Raw genomic sequence first — 27930 nt, 5'->3', positions numbered from 1 at the left:
ATGCCTCTGCGCCCGCTGACACACTATTTAGGTGTAGGCTTTATATATCATTTCGTTCAAAGCATACTGATAGCAAGTTTTATAAAAACAATGTTGAACCCGTATCTGTCCCTGTGCCTTACACTGCCGAGCACCAGGTCTACCGGAGTCCATTTTAATCTCGGTTTCCATTAGAAAAGAAAAATCCATCTCGGCTGGCAAAACATTAGCTCATCAACTTTTAGCATAATATCTTTGGCCGGGAAACCATCGGCAAAATCCAAACATAGGGAAGAAGAGAAAAAGAGTAGAAAATATAAAGAACGGTTTTCAACAATGATTGCAGAGAACCTGGTGTCTTGATAAACTCGCTCTCCTCAATCTCCCTTTTTTTGGAGATTGCCAAAAGTGAAGTAAAGAATCTTTGCCACTAGCGAAAAAAAACAACACTTAAAGGAAAAACGAGGCACCGCTCCAGACTGTTTTTGCCTTTTTGGGGAATTACCGAATTGCCGCAACTGAGTCGAAAGTAATATGTTTCACAAGGAACAAAAACGAATGTGGGAAGATGAAGATTAAAGAGAACCTTGATTTCCTAAAACCCCACCACCGCATGTTTGGAACTGTCAGAAACAAACGCTCGTTCCATCTTTCAGAATGTGAGCGTTACTTTCCTCATTGATCCGGCAATTCGGCCTGGCACGGTCGTTCGATTTTATTATTGATATCATCTTTCAGATGAAACAACGCGACTGTATCGATCATCAAAACGATAAGTCACGCATCCTGATCATTGACTGCATTCGAGGTTCTTTTTTGTATGCATAAACAGCTTTATGTTACATGCTCTAATTTTATCTTTAACAGAGCGAAAAAGGCAACACAAATGGGAGGAAAACATCAGAGTGCTTGTATGTACTATAACAATTATCGTTTACCGCGGACGCTTCATTCTGTTGTTGCTGCCGGCAGTTCAACGCAGCCGTGACACATGTGTCAATATAGTAATGTATTTTAGAGAAAGATATACAGACATGGATTACAGGATGAATAGGTAATAACTTGAACTTCTTTTTGATGAGTGACCTATGGAGTCATTTCACTTATTAAGAGATATAGCGTTATATACTTTGGCGATTACGCTCGAGGTATTCTTTCGCTCTTAATCGTCATTCATGTATTCAAGCGAGCGTAATTTTCGCTTTCGTTGCTGCTGATGTTATGCTGGTGGTGATAGCATAGCTGGCACTTCATGAGACTTTGCTTGTTCCTGTTGACGTTCTACGTGTGGATTTATGTTCAATTGGAGGCGTCACAAGTTCGTTCATAGCACAAGATGACGATGATGATGACAGCGCACGGGTGTAGGTTGATATGACATGGTAGCTGACTCCTTCTGTCTTGTTTGACTCGTAGTTGATCAAAGGATTGTGTGTATGTATTAAGTATTCGCTAATATTAGGCAAAATCAGAAAGCATAAAACATCATCAAGGTATTTTAACAGTACAGTTCGGATATGCGGCGGTAAAACTTTCCGCTTTAATGCGAACCAGATGGCATAAATGTCTTGATCATTAGCTTGACAAAAGCTTCAGGTTGATCGGCATGCACTATATAATTAATATACAGGTTAGAAAACATAGTGTCATAACGATCAGTTACATAATTTTTGGGCTCTCTGAGATCTTTATGTGCTGTTACTTGTTGAGAGAAATGGCCATTATTAATTAAATTGTCGGTGTGCTGTGAGGGCGGGAAAAGGAAGCGATAGATTGATTTCTTCTTCTCCCAATTCCATACACCTTATTAATATAGCCACTTTAAACTCAAAAATATAATTACGAACATGCACATACACACGCACACTCACATCGTTCCCAGTACGCAGAAATGAAAGAAAACTTACCCCAGTGACCGGCACCTTCGATTGTTTCCAATGTCGAATTAGGAAACATGGCACGAATGGTATCACGGTACACCAAAAATTTCTGTCGGTATGGACTGTCGCCACCTGCTATGAAAAGCGTGGGCTTTGCAAATGTGCCCTGTGTATCGAAGGCTGCAATATCATCCAATGACTTTCCAAGCGTTTCATAGTTGGCCTTGATGGAATAAGAGCCGGTCGCCTCGTTGCGTCGAAGATTCGTTAGCAAAAAAGATCGAACGCCTTGGTTTGGCTCATATTGCTCAAGGATTTTGCTGGCAGTAGCTAGTCGATCTGGACGTCGCTCTTTAATTGCTCTAAATGCTTCCACGTACTTGCCGAATCGCAAAACGTAAGAGAGAGGTACAGGAGGCATATCGATTACCACCAAATGAGAAATTGCTGTAGGTGACTGTAAGGCGCATGCCATAGAAGCTTTTCCACCCCTGAATTTAATTTGGTTACTACTTCTACAAGAGCCCTTTTCATTTTATGCAACCCTGTTATTCTTATATTTACATGGAATGGCCGACAAGAACAGGTTGTTCAAGACCTTGATCGGCAATGAACTGAGTTAAATCATTGGCCATGCTGTCAAAAGTGTGTACGTCGCTACGGCAACTGTCACCATGGTTACGCAGATCCTTTTACATTCCACACCAAAACCGGATTAGAAACGAGAAGATTGCAGTAACTCATAATCAACTGTAATCCAGTAAACTTACAACTGTGTAAACATCTCGGGACAGTCGCGTGCTGAATACTTTCGCTAGCGTCCTCCAGTTTTGCTTCGATCCAAACAGCCCATGCGAAATGATTAGTGGAGGGCCCGCGTGGGATTTAGCGGCAGTAGCATACTTCTCAAATGCAAGCGAGACAATTCTTTTGCTCATGATACAATCAAACAGAAACTTTATGTATAATATATATATATATATATATAGGGCAGAACGGAAAACGAAACGAAAACAAACTCATAATTTACAATGCGTGTTGCAGAGCGCGAGTGGGAGTGGGAGGAGATGGAAAAAATGACATATTGTGAAGGACGAGGGGGCGAAAAGAAAGAAACATATGTATATATAAAAGGTAATACTACTACAACACATGAAGGAAAAACGGCATATACAGACTGTTGCGACAACAATAACAACCAACCAACCAGCAACAAGAAGATGAGAACGTGAGAAGAAGAAGAGAGATAAGAGAAATGCGTGCAAACAAGATCGGAAAACAGGAAAAAGGGTATCCAGAACATTAAGCTTTTGGTTTCTTGACTACTTTCTTTGACGGTGATCGGGTGGATGGCAGTTCTTTCCACACAAAGCATGAGTTGCCAGCAAGCTGAGTTTTGGGTTTGCGGCCACGCTTCTTACGGGGCATCTGCAAGACGGTGTCCATGTTGGAGCTCGAAAAGGCCGCCATCATTTCATGCTGATCCGTCTTTGCTTCAGGCACTTGGTTTTGCTCGGGTGGTTGCTGAACAGTCCATGTGACCGGTGCTAAGAAGGTAAAGCCGCCATCGTTGACAGGCTCACGGTTGGTTGGGGGACGACCTCGACGGCGTTTTAATATGGGTTGGCCTGTCGTTGGCGAGATGAGGATCTGAGCAGTTGGCTGTTGCTGTTGCTGTTGCTGCTGCTGTTGCTGCTGCTGTTGCTGCTGCTGCTGCTCGGGCTGCTGTCGTTGTTGTTCGGCTGGTTGTTGATTTCGTTGCGACGGTAAAGGGTGTGGCTGTGGTCGATGTGGAGGCATTTGGTAAAATTGTGGTCGTTGTAGTTGTGGAGGAGATGGCTTTGGATACGCGTGAGACGGAGGTGGAGAGGGAATGGATGATGATGATGATCCGGGAGGAGACGGTGGCGTTGTCACATTGTTGTTGTCTGTGCTCCATGGCGCTACAATGGGTGTTCCCGACAATTTGCGCACGGGAGGATCAAATCCTTGGAGCGGCGGAAGCTCGTCCAAGCGTGGTGAAAGTGAGACACATGAGTTGGTTGGAGACAGTGCCGGCGTACAAGCGCTGGTGGGTGGAGAAGGCGGCGAAAACTGAAAAGAAGGTGGGCGCTGCGATGAGTGAAGCGTGTCGTCGTTGAGCAGATTCGAGATAGAAGGAAGCGTAGTCATAAGAAGTTGCTTGCTGCTGTATGATTGTGAGGAAAAGTAGAATGGGAAAAAGAAAGTTAAAAAAAGAAGCGAGCCAAGGGGAGGCAAAGGCCTATAAATTTATACCAAATATGACGAAAAATGCGTTTTCCAGGAAAGCGCTACGAAAGAACGTTAAGAAACAAATGAATTTCAGAACCCGTTTCTAACTTTTCCTGTGCTTCCTGAGTCCGGCTTTGGACATTCGAAGATCTGTAAGGAAAGAGTGGAAGTGGAGAGGGCACGTGTCCTGCGAAACCGATTTTGTTAATCAGCCATACCAGCAGATAGAGCTCCGCTGGCTAACCGGCCTTTATTGGAGCACAAATCGAACACTGCACAGGTTTCTAAATCCAATATGAGGCTCTATTGCGCGATCTCGCATTCTAATCCGAAACAAGCAAAAAAATACGGCCCGAACGGCTGCAACTTTCCGGTTTTTATTGATTTTTAGTTCTTTTTTAGACATCCGTTTTGCCTAAATCATCCATTATACTAAGCGCGCACACACGCACACACACGCACACACACCACACACTTGAAGCGTCCTATTGTTCTTTTTTACTTTGCATTGCATTATTGCGTAACGTATACCGCCAACACTTGTTATGCTACTTGGAGTCCGCGCTTCTGACTAAAATTATAGCATATGTCATAAAACAGTTCTTGAAGCGCTCGGTGGGACTTTGAATTCTACTTGATCCGTATCAGGAGCCAGTGATCAAGTATGCGATCCACACCGACGACCAGCTTATCTAATTACAGAGCCAAATACCAAGTGCCTTAGTGCTTATAGCCACCGTATCTAAAAGATAATAAAAAATCATGTGTATAAACGAGTGGCATCTTGCGATTATTGTACCACATATTAACATACGATATTTGAAAAAGTTTAGGTTAAAATAGCATCAAGTTTTATAGGTTTCTTTTAAGCATTAGTGACATATTATTTGGATTATCTACACATTTTTGATACTTTCAAAGAAAACTTCAAAGTGTTATTATTTTTACATCTATCGAAAGTAATAAGAAAGTAAAAGACGTCCATTCAAGAATCTTTAACGTTCGTAGCAATAGGAAAACCCAACAAACTGTTAGTGAAATGGTAACGATTTTGTGACCGGAGAATAGGGAGAGAACTTTATCAACATTGAGGAAAGGTGCTACTACCGAAAATCTGAAAGGGGTTGAGTTCTAGAATGTTGACTGGTCCTCTTCCGCCTCAATCGTTGAAATCAATGAAACGCGATGTTATATAACAAATCACTATACATAAGTTTTCAAAAAACTGAAAAAGCTTACAATATGGAATACTTCAAAACCTATGAGATGGAGTCAAAACCTATGAGATGGAGAACCACAGCACTAGAAAAAAGACCAAGTTCTTACAATGACAATTCACTTTGTTTTTGAACTCGACGTCTTAAATAAAATGGCATATCAACTCACTTGATGAGTTGCCCTCGAGACAACTATATGGATTTCCTAGAAGATTCATATGGTTTATGATGAGTCGTCATAGGTCGAACAATCTGGCGCGATGTTTGCAATAATGTCGCCGCAAGTGCAACAACAGCAAAGCTTTTTAGACGTTGCTCAAACGTACCAAGCGCATCTGTAATAAAAGTTGCTTTACAAAGCATTCAGCGTTTACATAACAATATGAACATTTTATATTCTAGTAAGAAATTGGAAAAAATTGATATACTATATGTCGAGAAAAGACAAGTCTGGCATCAGCTCACGACAATACAGCCTGTAACTCGCGGCGATGCTTCTGATCCTCTCTGGTGCTCGTCTCGATTTGCTTATGCCATATCTGCCGCGATGTGTGCCATTGAATGGAAACATCCTAGATGGAAGCTACATAGACTACTGCGAGCGTATTAAGTAAAGAATGAAAGTGCAGTTGCTTAACAATAGAGCATTCGCATGACATGCGAAGCGTGATGTCGCTGACGATGTATTGGAAACATGCAATAATTGAGCTAATCATACGCTTGCACGGCGTTCCATACAATCGGATAACGGACTTCTGGACCTTCCGGTCTAATTACTATCCTTTGCACAATCGCGAGGCTTTGTGATGTCGGACAGAAGTAATTGGACGGTTGGCTGAAGAAGCAACCGACACGTTTGAATAAATGGATGACCAAGAGCTCATATCGACTATAAACAACCATAGATTACTTCAATGCACAAATGACAATGTAGTTGATTATTCGGAAATTCGCGCAAGCTCTACATCTTCACGATTAGTCCCAAAATAACAATTACTGGTAGCAGCAACTTGCTTGCTTGGTTGTAAGCACTTTCCATTTATTCGCTTCTGTACTAAGCACAGCATCTTTTTCCATCCATCTATATACCATAAACGGGCACTAAACTCTTTCTTCACATTGCTTTTGTCAATTCTAAGAAGAGGAGGCAACGCTTTAGTTCTTCAATCAATCATATAGTTTCTTTCTTAAAAATCTGGATCTAAGTAGCAACAGACTGTGTGCTTATTTGACATTTAAACAATTAAAAAAAGTTTTTTATTTTGAAAGATTTGAAACAAAGCCAATCAAAAATATAACGCATATTGGAAAAAATTGCAACGCAAAGTAAAGAGCAATAGTGAAATCGTATGGACCGGAATATGTAACAATCACAGAAGAGAAAATGCACGCTGCTTTCCTTTTCGGGCTACCATGATCTCGCTACTGCCTTGCCACTGGTAAACATTCTTAAGCACGATCCACGCCCGTTTCGCTGTTGATACATGGGCCCGTCGAGGATATCCTTGTGCATTTATCAGTTCGTTGCCAATAGCAATATACACAGCACACGCCGCCCGCACACCGCCTTGACAGTCGAATGGTAAGCGATCGATGCCTCGTCGTGCTCGACCTGCCAACACCTCCGCGCGACGAATCAGTCTCAAAGCCAATGAACGCAATTTGGTTTGACCCAATGTGTCAGCACGCCCGGTCGTCATTGCCTTGCTTTCTGCTTCCGATAACCAATCGCGGGGCAAGTAGCATCGACGGAGCTGCTGGCTGTCCGTAACGATATCGCGTGCGATATTGATGTATTGCAACACCAGCCCCATGTCTCGAGCCCGCTCGATAGTCCATTGTTCCGGATATTCCAGCATGACTCGTGTGCACATTTCACCCACGCTGCTTGCGACACAGGCCGAGTAGTATTCCAAATCCGCAGCGTTTTTGACAGTTGCCCGATCCAGATCAAAAGCATAACCATCGAGCAATTCGTTGACAGCGTCGACTTGAAGCTTGGGTCGCAGTCTTGCAAATGCACGGAGCGAGGCAATACATGAGGCAGGCAAGTCATAGAGGGACCAGTCCATCGTGGGAGTCTTGGTAGCAAACATGTCATGTATGCAGCGGCGCACCGTAGCAAGCTGGGTCTTGCGCTGTTCGACGGAGGACACCTCGTCATCAGCGAGATCATCCGTGGCACGGCAAAAACCGTAGAGGACGCCAAGATCTTGACGAATATGTGTGGGAAATACGGCCGACGCAGTGTAGAATGAAAATGAAGCCTGCTTCAAGATGCGCCAAGTCGTATGCAAATCGCGGAAGGTTTCTGCATGTAGTGCCTGATCCGGCAGGCAAAAGGCGCGAGTCAAATTCAAGAGCAGCGTCAGATTTGAGGAGAAACCAGTTGCCATGCCACTGTCACTGTTGCTGTGGAGATGGAGAACGGCTTGTGCACGGTCGATAGCGCAGGTTGCAAATACAAGTACCACATTAATTATAAGAAAGAACATAAATTCCTCAACAGGGAGGCTCGGAACGACCATGACGCCGGTACTTGTTCGAAGAGAAATGTGCCATGTGCCAGCAGCGATGGCAACCTTATCAACCCAGCAAAGATAGATTGTGGGTACAGCGATGGAAAAGAGAACAGCCTTGTAGCGACGGCAGATGTATTCACCTCCACCGAACCACAAAAGTGCAAGAACAGGACATGCGTACCACAAGATGCAGGAACCATAGAACAGGCGAGTGTCCGGCACAGCCGTATTCTATATCGAACAAAGAAAAATGATGATCCCAATTAATACACGTTGTAAGATTATAAGTGAATTGGTGAGGCGGAAGGGGGGGAGTACAACTATAACAAAGTCGAGGGGCTGTCTTACCCATGCACGCAAACCAACTGACAAAAACGCAGCGACCGGCAAGTATCGGATACACATGGACTTGTAAACAGAGGCATCAGGCTTGATGAAGGTGCTTGGAAGGTGCCACCGCATAACCAGGTTGGTGAAGGCAACGGTCATCAAAGACATGATCAAAAAGAACATATATTCCTCCAAAGGAACATAGCCGATGACAGCAGTGACACAGGATGGGCAGTACCACCAGGCACGATGGTAGACAATGTAGTTATCCCAAAGCGATGCGGTTGTCAACGCCATGATGCAGAGAAAAGAATACTTGAAAGTGTCTTGCGGGGAGTGGAATGGGCGGAGAAGAGCAAACAGTATACCGAGAACCGGGAGTGTGTAGTAGAGATGAACTTCCATATAAGTGAGCATGATGGGCAATAACAGAAAATTTATAAATTAGAAAACTTTTAAGAACGAGGAATATAAGTGAGGTGAGAGAGTGGTTGTGCTTTGATGATGTCTTTTTTTTCTTTCATTGTATGGACCCGTTTTATATCTTTTTCGCATCTTCTGTGCTATCTCTTATTCTCGCTTCATCGTCAAGAAGCTCGTTTCGCACACTCTGTCTGTTATGCCCGACAACACTCTCCAAAGAAGGAGAAAGTGTGATCGTCCTTTTGCCTAAAATGGGTCAAAACCGAGCTAAGCGTAAAGGAGTACCCGTCGGCTGCATAATTCATAATGAATTTTGTTTTGTATCGTGCTTCATCACGCTGCACTGTGAGATACCCCTTACAGCTGCAAGAAGACGAACGGACGCGTCGACAACAGCACCTCTACGAAATATTTTTAAGGTCAGGATGTGTTCCGGGCGGTGGATGCTCTGGGTATATATTGACAACGTCCAAGCGAAATCAAAAAAACACTCCCCTTAAACTTCTTCCCACATGTCCCATCAAGAGAAGCAAAAACACATCATCGTTATCGGCGCTGGCGCAGGCGGTACTGCTGCTGCGGCTCGTCTGGCTCGCGAAGGCTTCAAGGTGACCGTGGTGGAAAAGAACGACTTTAATGGCGGTCGATGCTCGCTTATTCATCATGAAGGCTACCGCTTCGATCAAGGACCGTCGCTATATCTGATGCCCAAGCTATTCAAGGATACATTTGCCGACTTGGACGAGCGCATTCAAGACCATCTGAACTTATTGCGGTGCGAAAATAACTACAAGGTCCATTTTGACGATGGTGACAAGATCCACTTGAGCTCTGACTTGACACGGATGAAGCCCGAAATGGAGCGTATTGAAGGTGTCGACGGTTTTGGCCGGTTTCTTGACTTTTTGGGTGAGACGCACGAGCATTATGAACGCGGTACACTCATTGCCATCAAGCGCAACTTTGAGTCTATCTGGGATATGATCCGTATCAAGTATGCACCTGAAATCTTTAAGCTCCATCTATTTGACCGCATCTATGCACGCGCATCCAAGTATTTCAAAACCAAGAAAATGCGCATGGCCTTTACTTTCCAAACGATGTATATGGGGTAAGCTTACATCATGCATACTTTCATTGTTCTTGAAAATTTCCTCTCTTTATGGTTTTTCACTTGCTTACTAGCCAATGACGTTTGATCCCCCCCCCTTAAATAGAATGTCACCATATCACGCCCCTGCTGTATACAGTTTGCTCCAGTACACTGAGTTTGCGGAAGGCATATGGTATCCAGAAGGCGGTTTCAACATGGTCGTCCAAAAGTTGGAGAAGATTGCCAGAGACAAGTATGGCGCCACGTTCCGCTACGACTCCCCAGTGGCCAAGATCAACACCGAAAGCAATCAAGCAACGGGTGTTACCTTGGAATCCGGAGAAGTGATCCAAGCTGACGCAGTAGTATGTAATGCAGATCTGGTCTATGCGTACCACAAGCTCCTCCCGCCCTGTCGCTGGACACAAAACACTTTGGCTAGCAAGAAGCTCACATCGTCATCGATTTCGTTCTATTGGTCCATGGATCGCAAGGTTTCTGAGCTCGACGTGCACAATATCTTTTTAGCCGAAGCCTATCGTGAGAGCTTTGACGAGATCTTTGACGATCACACCTTGCCATCCGAGCCGTCGTTCTATGTCAATGTTCCCTCGCGCATTGATCCCAGTGCTGCACCAGAGGGCAAAGATTCTATTATTGTCCTGGTGCCTATCGGCCACATGCGCGGTATAAACCCAACGGAAGACTATGAAGCACTTGTTGACCGCGCGAGAACCATGGTGCTCGATGTGCTTCGCCGGCGACTTGGCCTTGACCACTTGCAAGACTGGATTGTCAACGAGATTGTCAACGACCCTGCAGTATGGCAGAAAAAGTTCAACTTGTGGCGCGGTTCCATCTTGGGCTTATCACACGATGTCCTCCAAGTGCTGTGGTTCCGTCCTTCTACAAAGGACTCGACTGGCCGGTTCAACAATTTGTTCTTTGTGGGTGCTTCGACGCATCCAGGCACAGGTGTTCCGATCGTACTTGCCGGCAGTAAATTGACATCGGACCAAGTATGCAAGCATTTCAACAAGACACCCAAGCCCTCGCAATTGAAGGAAGTGGCGCACGTGTATGAGCCTGAGCGTGTCGCTGCTGCATCGTACTGGTACTCTTTGCTCTCATTGTTCATTCTGGTGTTTGCGTTTTTCGTCAGCTTCCCGTCTGAGCAACTGGGGCACCCCACTGCGGCTGCGTTCATAAATTCATGCTTGCCGGTCCAATTCCGTGTAGCCGTCTACGAATAAACACCCGCCATGATCGTTTTGAAAACAACAAACTAATTTAGGATCACACAAAAACAATCGCGATCTAGCTATCTATTATTAAACAAAATAAAAGTCATCTTTATTTCTATTGCTTAAACTTTTCTCTTCTCGATTGTCTTTTTCTATTGTATCTACTGGAATATCTAAATTTGGCTTATAAAATGAACACTACTACTACTACTACTGCCGCCACCGCCACCCACAACACCTATTACATGTTGGATGATGATGAAACCTTGCTGATTCCAAGGACACCTCCTCCCCCGTATTCAAAGCGCGCGGCTACATTGCATGCAAAACCCACATTCTGGAGTCCTCGCACGCCCCCACAACAAGACGGCTGGCTGACAATGAGGGGTACCCGACTTGTAAAATCCATTGCAAGACAAGCCGCCTCCCGCCATACAACGAGTAGCACGACTGAATACAATGCTACGAGAACTACTGCACCCATGGATACGGAGCATATTGCGGGGACCATTACTATGGCTACGCGAACGACTACCACTACGGCACCCTCCTCGCAACAGCGACGAAGAGATTTTAGCATACTTACACCGCGGCTAGGCCATGTTACGCATCATCATCATCATCGCGATAATAGCAAGTGTACGATCATGTAATATTAGTAGTAAATGATATTATGTGTTGTTAATAAACGCTATGTACTTTCCATTAATTAAGTCCTGACATCGTCCGCTGTGTGTATAAACATGCGCGTGGTCGCTATTGCGTATGAGTATTATATGTGGTGTATGTATGTAGTATGCTCCATCCAAACACGGTGGACCCGAGGGTCTATGTATGGGCAGATAAAAAACGCAGAGTGCATGGGGCAAAATTTCCCATTCCTAAGAAGAAAAGGGGTGCCTATATCCTCCAATAATGGTTAATATCACCCAAATTTGACAGAGTTTGCTTCCCCCATTTTTTTATCCTAACGGTCCAATCCATAATGCGCGGGCTTGTACGCAAGCACGTATAAGCGCATATCAATATAAAACATAATCTATGTATTTTTTCTTCTTTTTCCCTTCTTTTCATTCACTAGTTAAAACCACCAACATACCTGTTTTCTTTTTCTTGTTTAAATCATGGATCCTATATACGAGCCAGGTAAGAAGACTTTAAAGAAGTTAATCTAATTAGGTTCATGTCTTGTACGGTGCTTCTCTTACACAAGTCATTCTTATAGCATTGACAGATTACATCCGCACTGCCGTTATTGGTGACGGCGAAGAACGCTTGTTTATAAACAGCCAGCCATCATCGCATAACAGCACAACTCCAGGAACACCCACAAGTGCCACATTTTTTAGCAACAGTCCAAACACCTGCAGACCTCAGCAGCTACAACAATCGCAAATAGCTCGCCCAATGATGACCCCGCCACTTGTTCAATATTCGCTTTTCCCAGCACCTTCTTCATGGGATTGCTTTGGTCCCCGTAAGTCGGTATCAAGCAGCGAAGCATCTTGGCGTCGTCGCTGTGCGTACTGCTCATCCAGCACGGACCACCTGCAGCCGTGCGGCCACGCAGTTTGCCAGATTTGTATCGCCTCCCTTCCTTTTGCACTACGATCCGCATGCTCCATGTGTACAGACCAGCAGGTATCGTAATGATGAAAGAAAGCTCAACATTTGTGCGTTATTGTAATATGTGATCAGCTGATCCTAACTGATATTCTTAGCCACACACTCCAACCATTCCAGAGGCACCACCAGCCCGCCATCTCCTGGCACCTCCTCCATATTATCCATGCGCCAAATTGACTAATGTAAATACAAACATAGCAAAAGATCATCTATAAAACACGTGCACACGCACACGTAGATGACTCACATTACAGCAAAACCGTTTTCGCTATCGTTTCGGTTAGATCCCTTGGGACGTATCTCAAAACGACGTACGAAATTTTTTCGGTCACTGTAGACTCCCTTCGTTGTCTGTACAAGCGCAATCGATTCATATCATGATGGATCGCACGACAGGCAAGACGCTATCTGACGCCTACGTTGAATTCGCAACACAATTAGATCTCATCCGTGCTATTGAAACACGTCATCAAAAGCCTCTCAAGGGCCGTGTCGTAACAGTTACCGAATGTACGCAAGAAGAACTACTCACTGTCGTGTTTCCTAAATGGCGCGGCCAATTCTGTGGTGTATCGGCGATCCCACCTCCTTCCCAGGTTGTCAAATCTATGTCGACCGCTGCCGGCGGCGGTGGCACCCAATGCCCTCCTTTTGTCACCCGCGAAGAAATTAACGCGCTACTTGTCGTGTGCAAAAACTATAAGCTTCACTTTTCTCGAAAATGCGCAGAGCGCCCGTTCGAGAATATTGTCAGCGTAATCACAAAGTATCCATGGCATCAAGTACATTTGATTTCCACAATGCACCGCGATCATATCTATGAAATGCTCAAGTTATCTATTGGTGAGAAACAAAAAAAAAAAAAATAGAAAGAAAGGCTTATAGTCGGATGAGCGTTATCTATTCACTAACAGTTTTGTGGCACTGTTTTACAGAATCCTTAAAAGCACACCTTTCAAAGGACTATGTTCAAATCGATTCTTCGCTGTTGGAACGTGTAACACGTGCAGGAATCATGTGTCCAGCATTCACTGAACGGCAGAAAATGACGTTGCTACAGACCGCCAGAATTGAATGCACACCAGATCTTTTCCAATATCTTTTGCCAGTTGGTCCACCATCTCCTGCAGGACCTGTTCCTGAGCCATACTATCAAAAGGAGAGCTTCTTACAAAAAGTATAAACGCAACGCTATTGCCTCTTACAGCTCTAATTGATAGAGAACATGCTTAACACATCCAACAACACCTACAACTACAGCAATACAGCACACGCATGCACTCAAATGAATACTGTATACACACCAACTAGCATTTGTCCAATTTCCTTCATACTCTTATAATTTCTTTCATTTATTGTTTATGACAGTTTATAATATCATTTACAACGAAATCATTGTTATTTAATTAATTTTATTCTTTCCTGTCACTAACGAATAAAGTAATAACAAATCGAGTAGTAGTGTGCTTTACATATAAACACTAAACTACAAGAAGAAAAACCTGCATAACAGAAGCGTACTACAGCACATCAATCATAAAGATCACCCTTTTTCACACAACGTATAAGCGCTCCTCATTGTAGACCATAACTTTATAAGTAGAGACGCATGTTATACTTGAAGTTGAATTCCTAGTACGAAGTATTACTGAATAACCTTTCTATTGTTATATAATTGTCGTCGTCTACTGCGGTTCTCGTTTGGCAATACTAGAGCTTGTAAACTACTATGCTGTAATAGTAAGTCTAGTACAGTCCGCAAAGGTCGCATTCCAGGTTTGATATTGACTAGCATTTTTCGTAGTAGTTTCATCACGAAGTTAGAGCTAAATACTACGATTGTCTACAAAATAATAGTTAATAGCTGGAATTGGTGATTTTTGTGCAACATATGCAGCAGCTATACACAGCTTCTCTTGTAGATAACATGATATATAGCAATTAAGATCCTCTTCTGTCAGGTACTATTCTTAATCTTGGAGGGGGGAGGGGTGTGTGGACAAGACTTTTTAACACTACAACTATAGCATTAAGTTTTTGCATTTTTAATACCGATCATTGATCGCTATGGGGTGATAATCAATGAAACAGGGGGAACAGTAAACAGCGCGAAATGAGATTCCGTGGGCAGACAACGATGTTACGGGCTTCTATTAGTTTGAAATGATTGAGCGTCAAGTATTTTTCGGTGCCCTATGCTTTCACCTGGATTCAGGAGAAGGAGATCGTAAATGTCCCTGAAATTCCAAAGTTAACGGTCCAATAAGTCCTATTTTGGAAACCGATGCTACTGGCCATCGCCGATACCCCGTCCTTATCAACTATTGCACACAATGGCGCATACAATTAGAGTATAAGGAAGTAGTAAAGTAAGGATGATCCGTGCTTAAATACCACAGTTCACAACGCCATTGTTACAGAAATGGCTTTAAGTGTCTGTGTAGGTATATATAAGAGGGGTTTGGGGTAAGCCAAAGATAGAGAAAAGAAGTGAAAACTGTGGGTCAAACACACAGACTCCGTCAAAATATATATTGTTCATCACAACTTGTCCTATATTTTTCGTCCATATAATACAAAGTAAATTTGAAGCACAAAGAAACAGTCTATTGCTGGAGATTAACTTAGAAGTAACCGGGCAAGATATAATCGAGCTTTTTGACGGTTTCGGGGTTCTTCTTCTCCTGTGCAGTCATGCCCGAGAATTTCATCGAGCCCTTTAAATCGGGCTTCAAGGTATTGGAACGAACAGAGTTGTCCAACTCAGGAAGAACAGCCATTAACAATGTCTTTGCATTCGTCGAGTTGTTGACCATGTTCTGCATCACCGTTTCCACGTTGACAGCCTCTTCTTCTACACGCCAGCAGTCATAATCCGTCGCCATGCACACCATCTGGTAAGCCATCTCGCACTCACGAGCCAACTTGGCTTCTGGCAGCGCTGACATGTTGATAATGTCACCGCCCCAGCTACGATACATATGTGATTCAGCACGCGTCGAGAATGCGGGACCTTCCATGCAAACAGCCGTCTTGTTGCGGTGAATCTTGGCGCCAAATTCAAGCACGTGGCTCTGCTTGTGCACCAAATCGGCAATGCCTTCGTGAAAGGGGTCGGCAAACATGGCATGTGCAACAACACCATCACCAAAATATGTCGAGGGACGGAGGCCGCGCGTACGATCAATCAACTGGTCGGGCAAGACAAAGTCGCAGGGCGGAATCTCTTCGCGGAGCGAACCGACAGCCGAAAAGGCAAGAATGGCTTCAACACCAAGATGCTTCAGTGCAGCCATATTGGCGCGCTGTGGGACTTCAGTGGGCGTAAGATAATGACCACGACCATGGCGAGCAAGGAAAGCAATCTTGGTACCGCTGGGAAGCTTGGCAATAATAATCTTGTCGCTTGGGAAGCCCCATGGCTACAATGTGAAGTAAGAAATTTGTCGTTAAGCTTTCTCTTTTTTTTTTCTTCCTTTCAATGCATGTGCGTGTCGTTTTGTCGTGTGTGAATTCTAGACGAAGCTCGAGTGGAATACTTTACAGTTTCGGGATTAACCTCTTCGACGATTTCGAGGTTATCCAAATTGTATAAGCCAGAGCCGCCGATCACGGCAATTTTGACATCGTGAGTGGTTGACATGACGCTAGGAGAGTAAGAACAGAGGACTTTAACAAGAAGACCAGTATCAAAACTTTTTATTTGCGGTGCGTACGCACTGCTGAGTTTCGCTATCAATTGGAGGTACGCGGACCAAAAGCGTACCGAAAGTGATGCGATTTGCAAGCGAAGAGTATGCCATATCAACAATGATCATGTGGTAATCCAAAGAAATGGGACTGGCAATAACTTATGTGGTTTACTTTCAGACGGAACCGTATCGTCGCTTGAGTTGATCAAAATTAGTGTGAGAATACCTCGTCTCAATAAGAAGAGAAAGGCTGGGCGAGGATCTGGAATTTTAAGCACTGGAACTGTTACAGGACACTCATTAGCTTTTTGAAGGAAATATTGAATGGAATGGATCAATATTCACTTATGAAAGGACATTATCCAATAAGTAATAACGCGCCTATACACACATCAACTGTATTGCAAGATATATTTAATATCGTGGATATCAACGTGCATATCTTCATATTCTCCTGAGCTCAATCCAATAGAACAATTTTGGTCTGTTGCAAAGAGCAAGGTTAAACGTTACAACAAGAGACCTTGCTACAAGAATTCGTGAGATGCAATAATGTAAAACTAACAGGTTTCATTGGATTCGTTTCTCATTCACATAAATGCTTAGATAAGTGTCGTAAGAAGACAACTTATAAAACTCATATGCAATGATCCGATGACGGCTGTTATTATAATATATACAATAGGTAAGAAATTAATTGTCAGTATAAAGATAAGTAAAGTCTCTTTTTTTCTTTTATATTTATAGTTAACCATCATAATTTTACTCAAAATGGTTTTTATTAAACAGCTTTATTCAACACTCGTGATGTTGCTACTAAAAACAAGGGACATCTATATCAAAAATACGACATTTACTATAAATAATACGACTTCAAGTTTCAAAATGTGCGACAATATTTTCAGAAAATGCGACATTTATTTTGCTTTCCAAGCTACTTTGATTCATAACAACATATAACATTAATTCTTTTCGGTTGCGACATGTCCTTATGTTTGGAAGCTCGAGCACGAACCTGTACAGAGAATCTGCACCTGTATCGGGTAATGAATGGGCAGATAAACTTTATCTTGTATTAATTCGTAACTTTATCCTGTTGAAATGCAGGTATATGTCTGCAAGTTTAAATACTGCGCTTGTGCGTTAAATTAGGAGTAATCTTAGGATACACGATAGCATATCTTTACTTGGATCAAAGTGTTCTAAATAAGTAGTCGATTGAATGAGAAGCTGGGTATCCCAAGATTTTATATTTTTTTGCTTATTCTTTTTGTGTTGCCTTACTAAGGTACTAATTACAAGTATGCTTTTATTAAAGTGGGGTTGGCCTGTTATTTTTGAGTTTGACATTTTCTATGATAATACTTTTGGTTGTCCAGGAATCCATTTACGTAGAACCTCCGGTATCTCCACCGTTCCATCCGGGCGTTGGAAAGTTTCCAAGAGTGCAATGATTACTCGCGGTACTGCAATCGCAGTGCCATTGAGTGTATGGCAGAAATTCACCCATTTCTCCTTGATATGCCAGGGTACACGTACGTCCTTTGGTCCAACTTGTTCCTTGAATTGTGATGAAAGATACCGGATGTCCAGTCGTCGCGTCTGATAATCCGTGCAATTGGATGTGGATGATATCTATAAGTTATAGTGCAAATGCAATCATTAATTGACTTAGTCGATTACTATCTTAAATGGCACAGAAGAGTAGTTACCTCGCCCCAGCTCCGTCGACCTGGCATCCATGCTTCTATATCATATTTACGGTAAGCACTTGCACCTAGCTCTTCAGTTGGCATGTCAAGGACCCTAATCAAAAGACGACATGAGCACTAGTATCGAGTAAAACACAAATGATCCCAGAGATAGACCACCACACACTAACCGGAAGCATAACCCGAGCTCAGTAAAGATATCCTCTTGCAACTTCCGTAGCTCCTCGAGTAAACCGTCACTTTGAGCCGGTGTAGTAACGGCAAAAAGTTCGACCTTGGAAAATTGATGTACGCGATACAATCCTCGCTCTTCTGCCGACCCATGGCCTGCTTCAGCACGGAACGCACGACCAAAACCAACAACCCGCTGCGGTAAAGACTCTTCTTTGAGCATTTTTTCAGCAAACATACCAGCAAGTGGGATTTCAGCGGTGCCTGTTAAACACAATTTGGGTGCCGAGGTATTGACCATACTGGCCGTAGTGACATCGTAAATCTGCGATGCTTCAGTCTTGCGTGGCTGAAAACCACATCCATATGCGATCGATGCGCGCACAACGTCCGGTGTAATTACTGCACCAAAGCCATGTTCCGTAGCCTTTTGCATGGCATACTGAATAAGCGCCATTTCAAGCCATGCACCGTTATTTTTCAGGTAGTAAAACTTGGATCCGCTCACTTTGGCTGCCTGGCCAAAGTCCACGAGATCAAGCTTTTCTGCCAAGGTAAGGTGATCCACAAGGCCATCCTCAAGGCGCTGTTTGCCTACAATCTTTAATACGTGTGCGTTTTCTTCTGGCCCTATTGGCGCGTCCGGATGGGTGTCGTTGGGAATCAATAGCGCGTGTGCAGACATGTCGGATTCAACATTCGAGAGTTCCTCTTCTAACGTACGGAGCTGTTCTTTGTACTGTCGTCCACGATCGATGAATTGTTGTCGTTCGTCTTTATTTTTTGCACTTCGAATTAGCTTGTTTGTTTCGTCGCGTTCCTGGGTCAATCGTTGCTTCTTGTCCAAGATCGTTTCGCGCACGCTATATAGTTGCTTCACTTTGTGAACAATGTCACTTTCGTACTTTCGCAACTGCATATTTTTTTCAATGGTCGCAGCATTGTCAACTAGGTGCCCGTAATTCAGTTGTGGTGGGATTTGGTGTGGTGCATCGTCTTCAATGTGGCCTGCTGTTTGAATCCATCGCACAGTCGTTGCTTTTTTAAGCGACTTTCTAATGGTAACAGGGGGTCGATACGATAAACAACGTCGAAGCATGGTTGAGATAGATAAAAAAGAGCAGCAATGACCGCCAGAAATAATGACAGTTTCTATCAGTCACCTCACTTTTCAAATTTTATTTTATGCCGCCTTCATGATCGACAGCAATTTTATATCAAGGCCGAAACAAGAACCTATTTTGGCTGCTTGAATATAAGTCTATGAAGAAATAGTAGTACATCGTATTTGAGAAAAAAAACTTAGTACACAGGTATATAGTTGCCTCTTGTCTGTCTGGAAAAATCTCCATCGTGCACAATGACCAAGTTGAACAAAACTTATTCGAGACCGAGCCAAAAAAGCAAAATTCTGCGTTGGTTGCCGAATAAAGTGTAGGATGAGAGTGAAAGGAGCGTAAAATAAGCGATTCAGATTCGGGATCATTTGAATAAAGTAATGGAAGTTACAGTGGATGATAACATACTAGAACTCCAACCTTGGGCAATTAGGTCACGCGGTGCTCGTCTGTTTTACCCGTAACTGATAACAATCGCGTATCATACAGAAGCAAGATCGCATTTACTGGAGGCTCAGCGAGCAGAAAAGCTCAAGATGACTACTTTTCAATAAAGGAAAAATCAAGATGTTGTACGCCACAAATGCTTTTGATCAAGGTGTCGAACGGTGATTTCAAAGAAGACAAGAGTGGTCATCGATGGCTGTTCGATAAAAGTACAGTACATGACTGATATCGGAACCTTTGGCAAGTAAGAGCCTTTTGAGTTAATATTCTGTCGTTGCTGTTGTTACTGATTGCTGTTAGCGTTGCTATTATTATTCGCTAGGTCGTCTTGCAGCCTGCATACATCATTAACAGTCATTTAAACAACAAACTGGCACTTCACATTATTCTTAAACTTTCGTGTCATAATTATATGTACAATACAGAAATATATTACGCAGAACACACCAACTTATATCCGCTCCGAGCTTCCTCGCGTACTAAGTAGAGTAAGTTTCCATGTTAATTCTTTACTAAAGGAGAAAATTTGATACTATCATTAAAGTTGGTGTAGCCGTTGTTGAATTATGCTTAGTAGATGGAGTAGTGTCTTGGGCATCATCTGATTCATGTAAGGCAACGGTCGACTGAAGATTTTCGTACAGCTTTGCACACTTTGCCATTTTGCCTATTTGCTTAAAGCATTAGCATCTCGCATGATTGCGACATACTGAAAATTTCGCCTCGTGCCATTTTTGGCTGTAACATCCGAAAGTACAGTACATACTACAACACTGCTACTCGTATTATCGTCGTCTGCGGCATTTTCCGCATCTTTATCACCCTTTTTGCCTGGAATGCACTTGGGGAGATACCTTCAAATGCGCCAGGCGCAATCTAGCAAAGAGCAGGTGCTGTTGCGTGGAATTAGCGTAAAGACTTCGTCAATGAGTCTTTAAATACTTGTTGATGAGGGCAGGTCGTTACATCGTGGACCACTTAGGGAAGCAATGGCTTCTTCATGGTCTCGTAGATAACTGAATCCATAAAAACACACTATAGCAGAAGGACACTAGTGCCTCGAGTGATCCGACCTATCAAAATACTTACGTCAAGCGAACAACATCACTGTTCGAAACGTTTGCCTTTTCTGCGCATACGTGTAAAAGACGCGACATGGGAAATCGCGAAGCTTTGAACTCGAGAGAATGTGACGATAAAGCGTAGAACATTAAGAGACTGCGACAACTGCATATATATACAAACTCTTTTGCTATGATATTGATATAACCAGTAGTGCCCCCGCTTTTTTCACTTATATAACATTTCCAACTAACAATAAAAATATGTATTTTTTATTCTTGAAACTTTTCAAATTGATGTGTATCATAGCAAGATAACCAGCAGTAGTGCACTTGAAATAGTTGAAATCTTATCATCTTTGTTATGATAAATATACATCTTATGCTTCTATGAAACAGCAAAGCAAGCACTTTTTTATCGACGGATGAGATACTGGTCAAATATAAGCGATAGGCAATAAATATCAACGGTCGCAAAAGTGTTCGTTTAAATTTTTCCATAATTATTTGACGTGAATGGCTTGTGTATGTATAGCAAAGTAGAAGAGAGTAAGTATACCAATAAACAATTCAGCGTGAAGAGGAAGCATAAGTACATCGGATGATGTTGTGGATGCCATTATTGCAGGTCTGCTATAACATTTTATTGTGTATACATTTTTAGTATCGTTCAACGACAACTACGAAAAATAGCAGTTGGCTGTTTTGAGCATTATTCATTATATCTGAATTTTGTTCTGGTTTTGCAACAGCTATATAGAAAAAAGTAATAAATTCCCTCATTCGCAGAGTATCGTTACGTGGTGGTTGCGCTTTATGTCGAAAGCTAGCACTTGCTTAGCATCACACATCTAATACCCAACACAACGCTTCATAGTCCTTCAAAGATGTGGTATGACAAAAACAACTATAAAAACCTGTAGAAAGATATAGTAGAAAGGTCGATTTTGCTGCTTGATTCTTGCTTATGCAGTTCAGTAAGTTTTTTTTTTTTTTGTAGGTGACCGTGGGTCAAGTGCAGTTCAGTAAGGCTATGTATAACGTCGAAAAAACATTGGGTGCCAGCTCCAGCATACACGGGAGGCGAGCCGCTTTAACCCCGCCAGACCTATGACGTACGCTCAGCGATTCGTAATTGAGCGAGAAATAGAGAGAGCGCGCGTCGCTTTGTTCAGCAAACCTCTATTGCGATCAGTTTGTCCTTTCCAACAAAACCTCAATCTCTTATACTTTTTTTCAGTTTTATAAACATAAAATCCGCTCAACATGTCACTGGAAGCGTCAATGATTGTGTAAGCTTCTTCTCAAATCACCATACAAAAACCAAAAGAAAAAGAAGGCCAGATATAAGCTTTCCTTCTCTCTTCCTTTCCTCAGTTTAACGTAACTCCACATTAAATTTATAGGATTGACAACTCAGAGTGGATGCGGAACGGCGATTATACGCCCAATCGACTCGCAGCGCAAAACGAAGCTGTCAATCTCATCTTTTCGTCAAAGACACAGGCCAACCGAGAAAGCACGGTCGGCTTGATGACCATGGCTGGCAAGAGCCCTGAAGTGTTGGTCACATTAACTTCGGATGTCGGTAAAATTCTGTCCGCACTACACGGCGTGAAAATCAGTAACAAGGCTGATTTCATGACGGGTATACAAATTGCACAGGTAATACTAATATTTTGTCGATGGTTTTGTCAGTTGCTTGGCTGGTAGAAACATATGTATTGATATGTCAAATTTATATAATGACCTCTAATTTGTACGCGTAATCTGCTTGATATTATGTTGTTGTATATGTGTAGCTTGCATTAAAACACAGACAAAACCGAAATCAACGTCAACGCATTGTGGTGTTTGTCGGTAGTCCAGTCGAGGCAGACGAAAGAACGCTTGTTAAATTGGCTAAGAAGATGAAGAAGAATAACGTTGCTGTAGACATTGTCAATTTCGGAGAGGAGGCAGAGAACACGGCCAAGTTGGAGGCATTTATTAACAATGTTAATAATAGTGATAACAGGTACTGCAAAGGCTATGGGTTGGGTTGGGTTGGGTGGAAAAAATAAGAAGGGAGGAGAATTTGTCACCGAAAGAAAGTAGTAGAATAGCTGAACCTTTCTTTCCATATTGCTTGACTTTCTGTTTAGTCACCTTGTCAGCATTCCTCCAGGACCTCATATTTTAAGCGACATGCTTATATCGACCCCGATTATAGCTGGTGAGGAAGGCGCACCCAGCGGATTTGGTGGTGGAGGCGGTGATTTCGAGTTTGGCGTTGATCCCAATTTGGACCCTGAACTTGCTTTGGTAAGGACATTTTAGAGAAAGCAAAGAAGTAGCCGGTTAACTAGTATGCTAAAAATCTCTTGTAATAAAATTTAGGCACTCCGTATTTCATTGGAAGAAGAAAAGGCCCGTCAAGAAGCCGAGGCAGCAAAGCAGGGTGGAGGCAGTAGTGGCAGTGGCGACAAATCAATGGGCGAATCTTCGTCATCACAAGCAGCACAAGTTAGCGGCGAAAGTATGGCCATTGACTCGAAAGCACCAGCAAGCGGAGAGCAGCAGAAGCATGAGGATATGAGCGCCGAGGATGCTGAATTGCAAGCTGCTCTTGCCATGTCGATGGGTGATAATAATAATGCCCAGGGTGGCGCTGTACCGGTATGTAGATGACCAGTCTCGTCAAATTTGTTCTAGTTATTATGTGATCTAATATGTATATTGCTCTTGACCTCTAGGACGAAGATGTAAACATGGACGATCTCAGTGAACAAGACCAGCTCCAGCGAGCATTGGAAATGTCAATGAACAATGATAGCGCTGAGGCAAACAACGAGATGCTGTCTGCAGTACTGAGCTCGTTACCCGGTGTGGACCAGAACGACGAGCGGATCCAGAAGGCATTGGAGGATCTTCAGGATAAGAAGGACAAGGAAGGCAAAAAGGATGACGATAAATAAAAGGAGAAATCTCATATCCATTTCCTTCTACCCTTTTCTTTATATACGACATGCGCATACTATATTACCCTCTACCTTCTTCACCTTCCAATCTCACGATCTAAATAAATAAAAAAAAAGAGAAAAAACGACATAGCAACTACTACTCTAAATAATTGTAATTTATCCTCTATATCGCAGTTTTTGCTTCGGGTAATTACGAGTCATACGGGCGGCAAAGGAAAATACTTGTAATACGGCAACAAAAACAAAAAAGCACGTGAATAGGATAACATCGCAGTGCCGCTGTGTTGCTTATATCGTTCAAAAGAATGCATACGAACCCCACGACTTATTGAAGCATGTACCAGCAACACTATGTGTACGACAGTCACCACATATACCACTTTTCCCAACAAAGATATCCAAGTCCAAGCACACAACAGCCAGTGTACCAAGCGCGCATTACGCGTCTAGTTTGTACAATATGAAAAAGGCGGGAATAATTTTTATTTTGGGTTTTTGGAAATAGTTTACTCGACAAACAAAAGAGAGCAGAACAGAGAGCAAATAATTTAATCCTTCTTGGAGAACTCGGAAGCGACGTCGCTGACCTTTTGGCGCAAGTCATCGGCCTTCTTGTCAATATCGCCTTGGGCCTTGAGCAAGTAAGGACGCAAGAAACGGGAGTACAAGACTTCGGCACCCTAATAATAACGACCAAAAAGTCAGACATAGCGTATAAACAAGGTTGTCGTGCATATGTGCAATGCGACCCCTCACGCAGCAGCAGTGCACATACGTTCAGTGCTGCTCGCTCACACGCACACACATATTGTGGTCAACATAAAAAAAGCACTGGGTACTTACTCGGAACTGAGGCAGTGCGAGCCAGAGGATGAAGACAGTCTTGAAGAGATAGTAGAAGGGGAACCAGTACAAGAGGACATCAGAGAAGAATTCAACGATCTGGACAAAGCCGATAACGGTCCAATAGGTCAACCATTGCTTGTCGTCGGCAACAGAGGCGGTTTCGATGGCCTTGAACGACGCGTAAGCTAGCCCACATGAAGGAGATTTTATCAGTTAAGTCTTATTTAATAAATGGCTCCTGAGACTGACTAGAGATACCATTTGATGTGCACCCCTTATCCTATTTCTTGCTTTAAAACGTAATACACGCAAAAGTCTCCCTTCTCTTGACCAACACGCACACAAAACGCCAAGTACAAAAAAAAAGATAATAAAAGGGGCAAAAGAGAACGAGAAACAAGAGCAGTAGAGAAGCAATGACGCGCCCTTATAAGAATAAGAAGACTACTGTACCTGGGTAAACCCACGAAATGGTGTTGGTCAAAAGCTGACCAGCCAAGTTGAAAAAGATCATGATGAAGACAAGAGCACCACCACCAAGAGCAACGTAGCTCTTGGGGACACCAGTTCGGCGTTCAATCTCGTTGGCGTACTTGTACTGACTAAGCTCGCCATCAAGACAAGCAAGACCGTCTCTGAACTTGGCTTGAATGCCTTCGACACTGTACAGATTGTTGGTGGTGGTCATTTTTCTGTCGTAGTAGAAAAAGTAAGGGAATAGGAGGAAGAAAAGAAAAGAAAAGAAAAAACAGGCTGTGTAGTGCGCACCGTAATCAACGCGGGAATAGTAGGTTGCACAGCACAAGTTTTAGTATTAAAAGTGCGTTCTATATACGCAGGCAGGTTGGTTTGTATTTTGGTAACGTCACCTTGAGTACTCTCCCTGATTTCCGCAAACGCGTAATTTTTCACTTGCTAGTGCATTTTAGGGTTACTTGTACCTTTTCTTTTACACACAGCACCGAGTGAATAAAACTTACTCAAGAATTATCACCGGCGACTTTACAGATGCCTTATCTGATAACGCAATAGCGGTCGTTTTGTCTCCAAGTTACCATCAATATCATGCACGTATGTTACTATCTCGGAGAGCGTGTCTTACTATTACTATTGCTGTTGTGGCTGGACGTGTCACTGTGTAACCGGAAAGAAGAAGAGTGCCGTGATAAAAGTCCCGCCGAGACAACAGGGTCTTTTTGTCACTCCAAAGCAATGCCATCACCACCCGCTTTAAACATTTGCATAGTTACTATGTATGACTTGTGCACATAGTAGATTAGCTGTGTTCATAAACAACGGCATGAAAAGAGAGGAAGATGAATCGGGGTTTCCGAAATAATGATTGAATATGTTTATAATTGTGTGAGCAAGCAAAGAGTATGGGAGATAAGTATTTACAGAAAGTTTACGAAGATGATGGCGTACGAAATGCAGATGGTCTTTTACTGTGAGGATGAGAGTGTGTGAAGGGGTAAGTGGTATATAGACAAAGCAAGGAAGAAACGGCGAATGCTCAAGGAATTAATGCAATAATGCGTTTTCGTCATCATCCAGCTCCCCGTCGTCGTCGTCGTCGTCGTCATCGTCGTCATCGTTTTCTGCAGCACCACCAAGCGCGTTATCGATTTTTGCTAGCGCTGCTAGCACGGGGGATGATGGAGATGATGCTGGAGATCTTGCTTGTTCAATTGACTTCACTTGTTGCACGTATTCAAAAAGAATACCCTTGTTGTTACTGCCCCTAATATCATCATCTTCTTCCTTTGCCACTCTGGATGCCAGCTCCGGGTGGGCTAATACTTGATCAATGGTAGGCCGCTCACGTGAGTTGATTTGCATTAGCCATTCAATAAAATCGCGCATTTTACGTGATGTTTTGGCCAATGCTTCTTCACAGCCCGAGAAATCTGCTAAGCGGAGCTCTTCCCAAGGTTCGCCAGTGTCGGGTAACACAATTCCAGTAGCCATCTCAAGTACAATCAGGCCAAGACTAATTTTACAACATGTTAGATATATCAATAATATTCCTTTCCTTTGTGTCATTTTGGCCGGACTCATTGCACATTTACCTGAATATATCAGCTGGTTTATGAAACTGATCTCGAAGTAAGTCCGGTGCCATGTATCGCCGATCGCCCTCACCCTTGACCCAATCGAGGTCCTAAAAATACGTTTTCATAGAACGGATTAGCTTATCAGCTACACGTATACATTATCTTACTAGACCTTAAACGAGAAAATGGCGAATGCTTACCACTGGTTCTCGCACAGATACGCCAAAGTCACCAATCTTAATTGATCCTGAGTCGCCAATCAATATATTAGATGGTTTGAGGTCCAAGTGTATAATGTTTGCATCGTGAATAGCTTTGACTCCCTAATATATAAGGTATCTTAAATACACGCTTGATCTTCCATAAAACTTCACCATACGAGAAGCAAAAAAAACTGTTCTTTTTTTACCTGCGCAATTTCACTCAAGATTGACCATACATCCAACTCGGGTATATGTCGATTGTTAAAGTCAATGTAATCTCCCAAACTAGACATATATTTCGATATTCTAGCTTTAATCAATTGAAAACTCCAAGCTTATCTCATATCTCATGATCAAAACTCGAAATTAACCTTACCTTCCATTTTCACAGAGCTCCATCTGTATGTAAAGGTTGCCTTCCTGCTCCCATGCATCCGTGAGTTCCACACAGTGTTTGCTACCGCTGACTGCTCGCATATGATCCACCTCGATAATCTGCTGCCATCTGATAGACGGATCAAACGGCAGTTGTTAGTGACACCATACAGTTTACTCGGCCGTTAAAAGAATATTAAACGCTACCTGTCATCATAACTACAGAACGCCAGCTTTGTCTTTTTAATAGCCCAGAGACGACCTGTGTCCATATGTTGTACTTTGAACACCTCCGCATATTCGCCCGATCCCATAATTTCCAATACAGTATATTTTGCTTCAAAGTAGGGCGTAATGGTCGTTTCATCGTCATACAACTCTTCCTCTTCTTCCTGCATGCAACTCGTCGCATTGTGCTCCTCGAAATACTCGCTTGTCAAGAACCGAGGTTGTGTGGTGAGATAAGCTGGCTTAATGCGCTGCCAACTGGATGGAGCATAGGTTCTGCGCAGCGACGAGGTAGGTAATGGCTCGGTTGTTTCATTATCTTCAACATTGCTGGTGGTAAAGAATTCGGTACATTCATCATCATATTGTTGTAATCGAGAAGGTGCATGATTCTTGTTCCTGAGAGGCGTGGCTGCTGCTGGTGGTTGTACTATCAATGCTTCTCCTACTGCTGCTGCTGCTTCTTCTAGCACTGGCGTTGCTTCCTCATCTC

The 27930-nt window shown here is 43.0% G+C and overlaps 11 protein-coding genes across 11 annotated transcripts; 4 read left to right on the top strand and 7 right to left on the bottom strand.

The window, feature by feature from the left end:
- Positions 1–1071: 1071 nt before the first annotated feature.
- On the bottom strand, positions 1072–3148 carry BDB00DRAFT_809089 (Alpha/Beta hydrolase protein). Its single transcript, XM_053122458.1, has 4 exons — positions 2630–3148; positions 2424–2548; positions 1887–2350; positions 1072–1590 (listed from the first exon to the last, which is right to left on the bottom strand). Exons 1-4 carry the CDS (start codon positions 2795–2797, stop codon positions 1520–1522), a joined length of 828 nt encoding a protein of 275 aa, XP_052982759.1. The 5' UTR covers positions 2798–3148; the 3' UTR covers positions 1072–1519.
- BDB00DRAFT_121550 (uncharacterized protein) lies at positions 2980–3760 on the bottom strand. Its single transcript, XM_053116144.1, has one exon. It carries the CDS (start codon positions 3657–3659, stop codon positions 3162–3164), a length of 498 nt encoding a protein of 165 aa, XP_052982758.1. The 5' UTR covers positions 3660–3760; the 3' UTR covers positions 2980–3161.
- A 2850-nt stretch (positions 3761–6610) lies between these two features.
- Positions 6611–8754, bottom strand: BDB00DRAFT_121530 (Lycopene beta-cyclase). Its single transcript, XM_053116143.1, has 2 exons — positions 8200–8754; positions 6611–8082 (listed from the first exon to the last, which is right to left on the bottom strand). Exons 1-2 carry the CDS (start codon positions 8596–8598, stop codon positions 6700–6702), a joined length of 1782 nt encoding a protein of 593 aa, XP_052982757.1. The 5' UTR covers positions 8599–8754; the 3' UTR covers positions 6611–6699.
- Positions 8755–9116: 362 nt separating this feature from the next.
- On the top strand, positions 9117–10950 carry BDB00DRAFT_882037 (phytoene dehydrogenase; the record flags this gene model as incomplete). The annotated part of the gene is made up of 2 exons (XM_053128120.1): positions 9117–9715; positions 9822–10950. The coding sequence occupies 2 exons, from the start codon at positions 9117–9119 to the stop codon at positions 10948–10950; spliced, it is 1728 nt and encodes a 575-aa protein (XP_052982756.1).
- Positions 10951–11132: 182 nt separating this feature from the next.
- BDB00DRAFT_926705 (uncharacterized protein) lies at positions 11133–11632 on the top strand (the record flags this gene model as incomplete). The annotated part of the gene is made up of 1 exon (XM_053128851.1): positions 11133–11632. The coding sequence occupies one exon, from the start codon at positions 11133–11135 to the stop codon at positions 11592–11594; it is 462 nt and encodes a 153-aa protein (XP_052982755.1). The 3' UTR covers positions 11595–11632.
- Positions 11633–12349: 717 nt separating this feature from the next.
- BDB00DRAFT_121524 (uncharacterized protein) lies at positions 12350–13989 on the top strand (the record flags this gene model as incomplete). The annotated part of the gene is made up of 4 exons (XM_053116142.1): positions 12350–12582; positions 12663–12749; positions 12852–13410; positions 13503–13989. Coding segments are annotated over 4 exons (1127 nt in total), but the record flags the coding sequence as incomplete, so codon positions are not given.
- Positions 13990–14993: 1004 nt separating this feature from the next.
- On the bottom strand, positions 14994–16343 carry BDB00DRAFT_809075 (nucleoside phosphorylase domain-containing protein). The gene is made up of 2 exons (XM_053122457.1): positions 16112–16343; positions 14994–15989 (listed from the first exon to the last, which is right to left on the bottom strand). Exons 1-2 carry the CDS (start codon positions 16208–16210, stop codon positions 15192–15194), a joined length of 897 nt encoding a protein of 298 aa, XP_052982753.1. The 5' UTR covers positions 16211–16343; the 3' UTR covers positions 14994–15191.
- A 1135-nt stretch (positions 16344–17478) lies between these two features.
- BDB00DRAFT_809072 (seryl-tRNA synthetase) lies at positions 17479–19271 on the bottom strand. Its single transcript, XM_053122456.1, has 3 exons — positions 18142–19271; positions 17972–18065; positions 17479–17894 (listed from the first exon to the last, which is right to left on the bottom strand). The coding sequence occupies exons 1-3, from the start codon at positions 19239–19241 to the stop codon at positions 17613–17615; spliced, it is 1476 nt and encodes a 491-aa protein (XP_052982752.1). The 5' UTR covers positions 19242–19271; the 3' UTR covers positions 17479–17612.
- Positions 19272–21875: 2604 nt separating this feature from the next.
- BDB00DRAFT_945093 (uncharacterized protein) lies at positions 21876–23875 on the top strand. The gene is made up of 6 exons (XM_053129501.1): positions 21876–22060; positions 22175–22433; positions 22571–22785; positions 22913–23072; positions 23148–23426; positions 23504–23875. Exons 1-6 carry the CDS (start codon positions 22035–22037, stop codon positions 23723–23725), a joined length of 1161 nt encoding a protein of 386 aa, XP_052982751.1. The 5' UTR covers positions 21876–22034; the 3' UTR covers positions 23726–23875.
- A 404-nt stretch (positions 23876–24279) lies between these two features.
- BDB00DRAFT_882033 (TB2/DP1, HVA22 family-domain-containing protein) lies at positions 24280–25265 on the bottom strand (the record flags this gene model as incomplete). The annotated part of the gene is made up of 3 exons (XM_053128119.1): positions 24280–24411; positions 24575–24762; positions 25031–25265. The coding sequence occupies 3 exons, from the start codon at positions 25263–25265 to the stop codon at positions 24280–24282; spliced, it is 555 nt and encodes a 184-aa protein (XP_052982750.1).
- An 833-nt stretch (positions 25266–26098) lies between these two features.
- On the bottom strand, positions 26099–27127 carry BDB00DRAFT_758295 (kinase-like domain-containing protein; the record flags this gene model as incomplete). Its single annotated transcript, XM_053119048.1, has 4 exons — positions 26099–26567; positions 26647–26738; positions 26832–26954; positions 27041–27127. The coding sequence occupies 4 exons, from the start codon at positions 27125–27127 to the stop codon at positions 26099–26101; spliced, it is 771 nt and encodes a 256-aa protein (XP_052982749.1).
- Between the last annotated feature and the right edge of the window lie 803 nt (positions 27128–27930).

This window comes from Zychaea mexicana (assembly GCF_025766255.1).
Source record: "Zychaea mexicana strain RSA 1403 chromosome Unknown BDB00scaffold_14, whole genome shotgun sequence".
Classification (NCBI taxonomy): domain Eukaryota; kingdom Fungi; phylum Mucoromycota; class Mucoromycetes; order Mucorales; family Lichtheimiaceae; genus Zychaea; species Zychaea mexicana.
The sequence above is the reverse complement of the archived record's forward strand: the minus strand, read 5'-3'. Positions and strand labels throughout refer to the sequence as shown.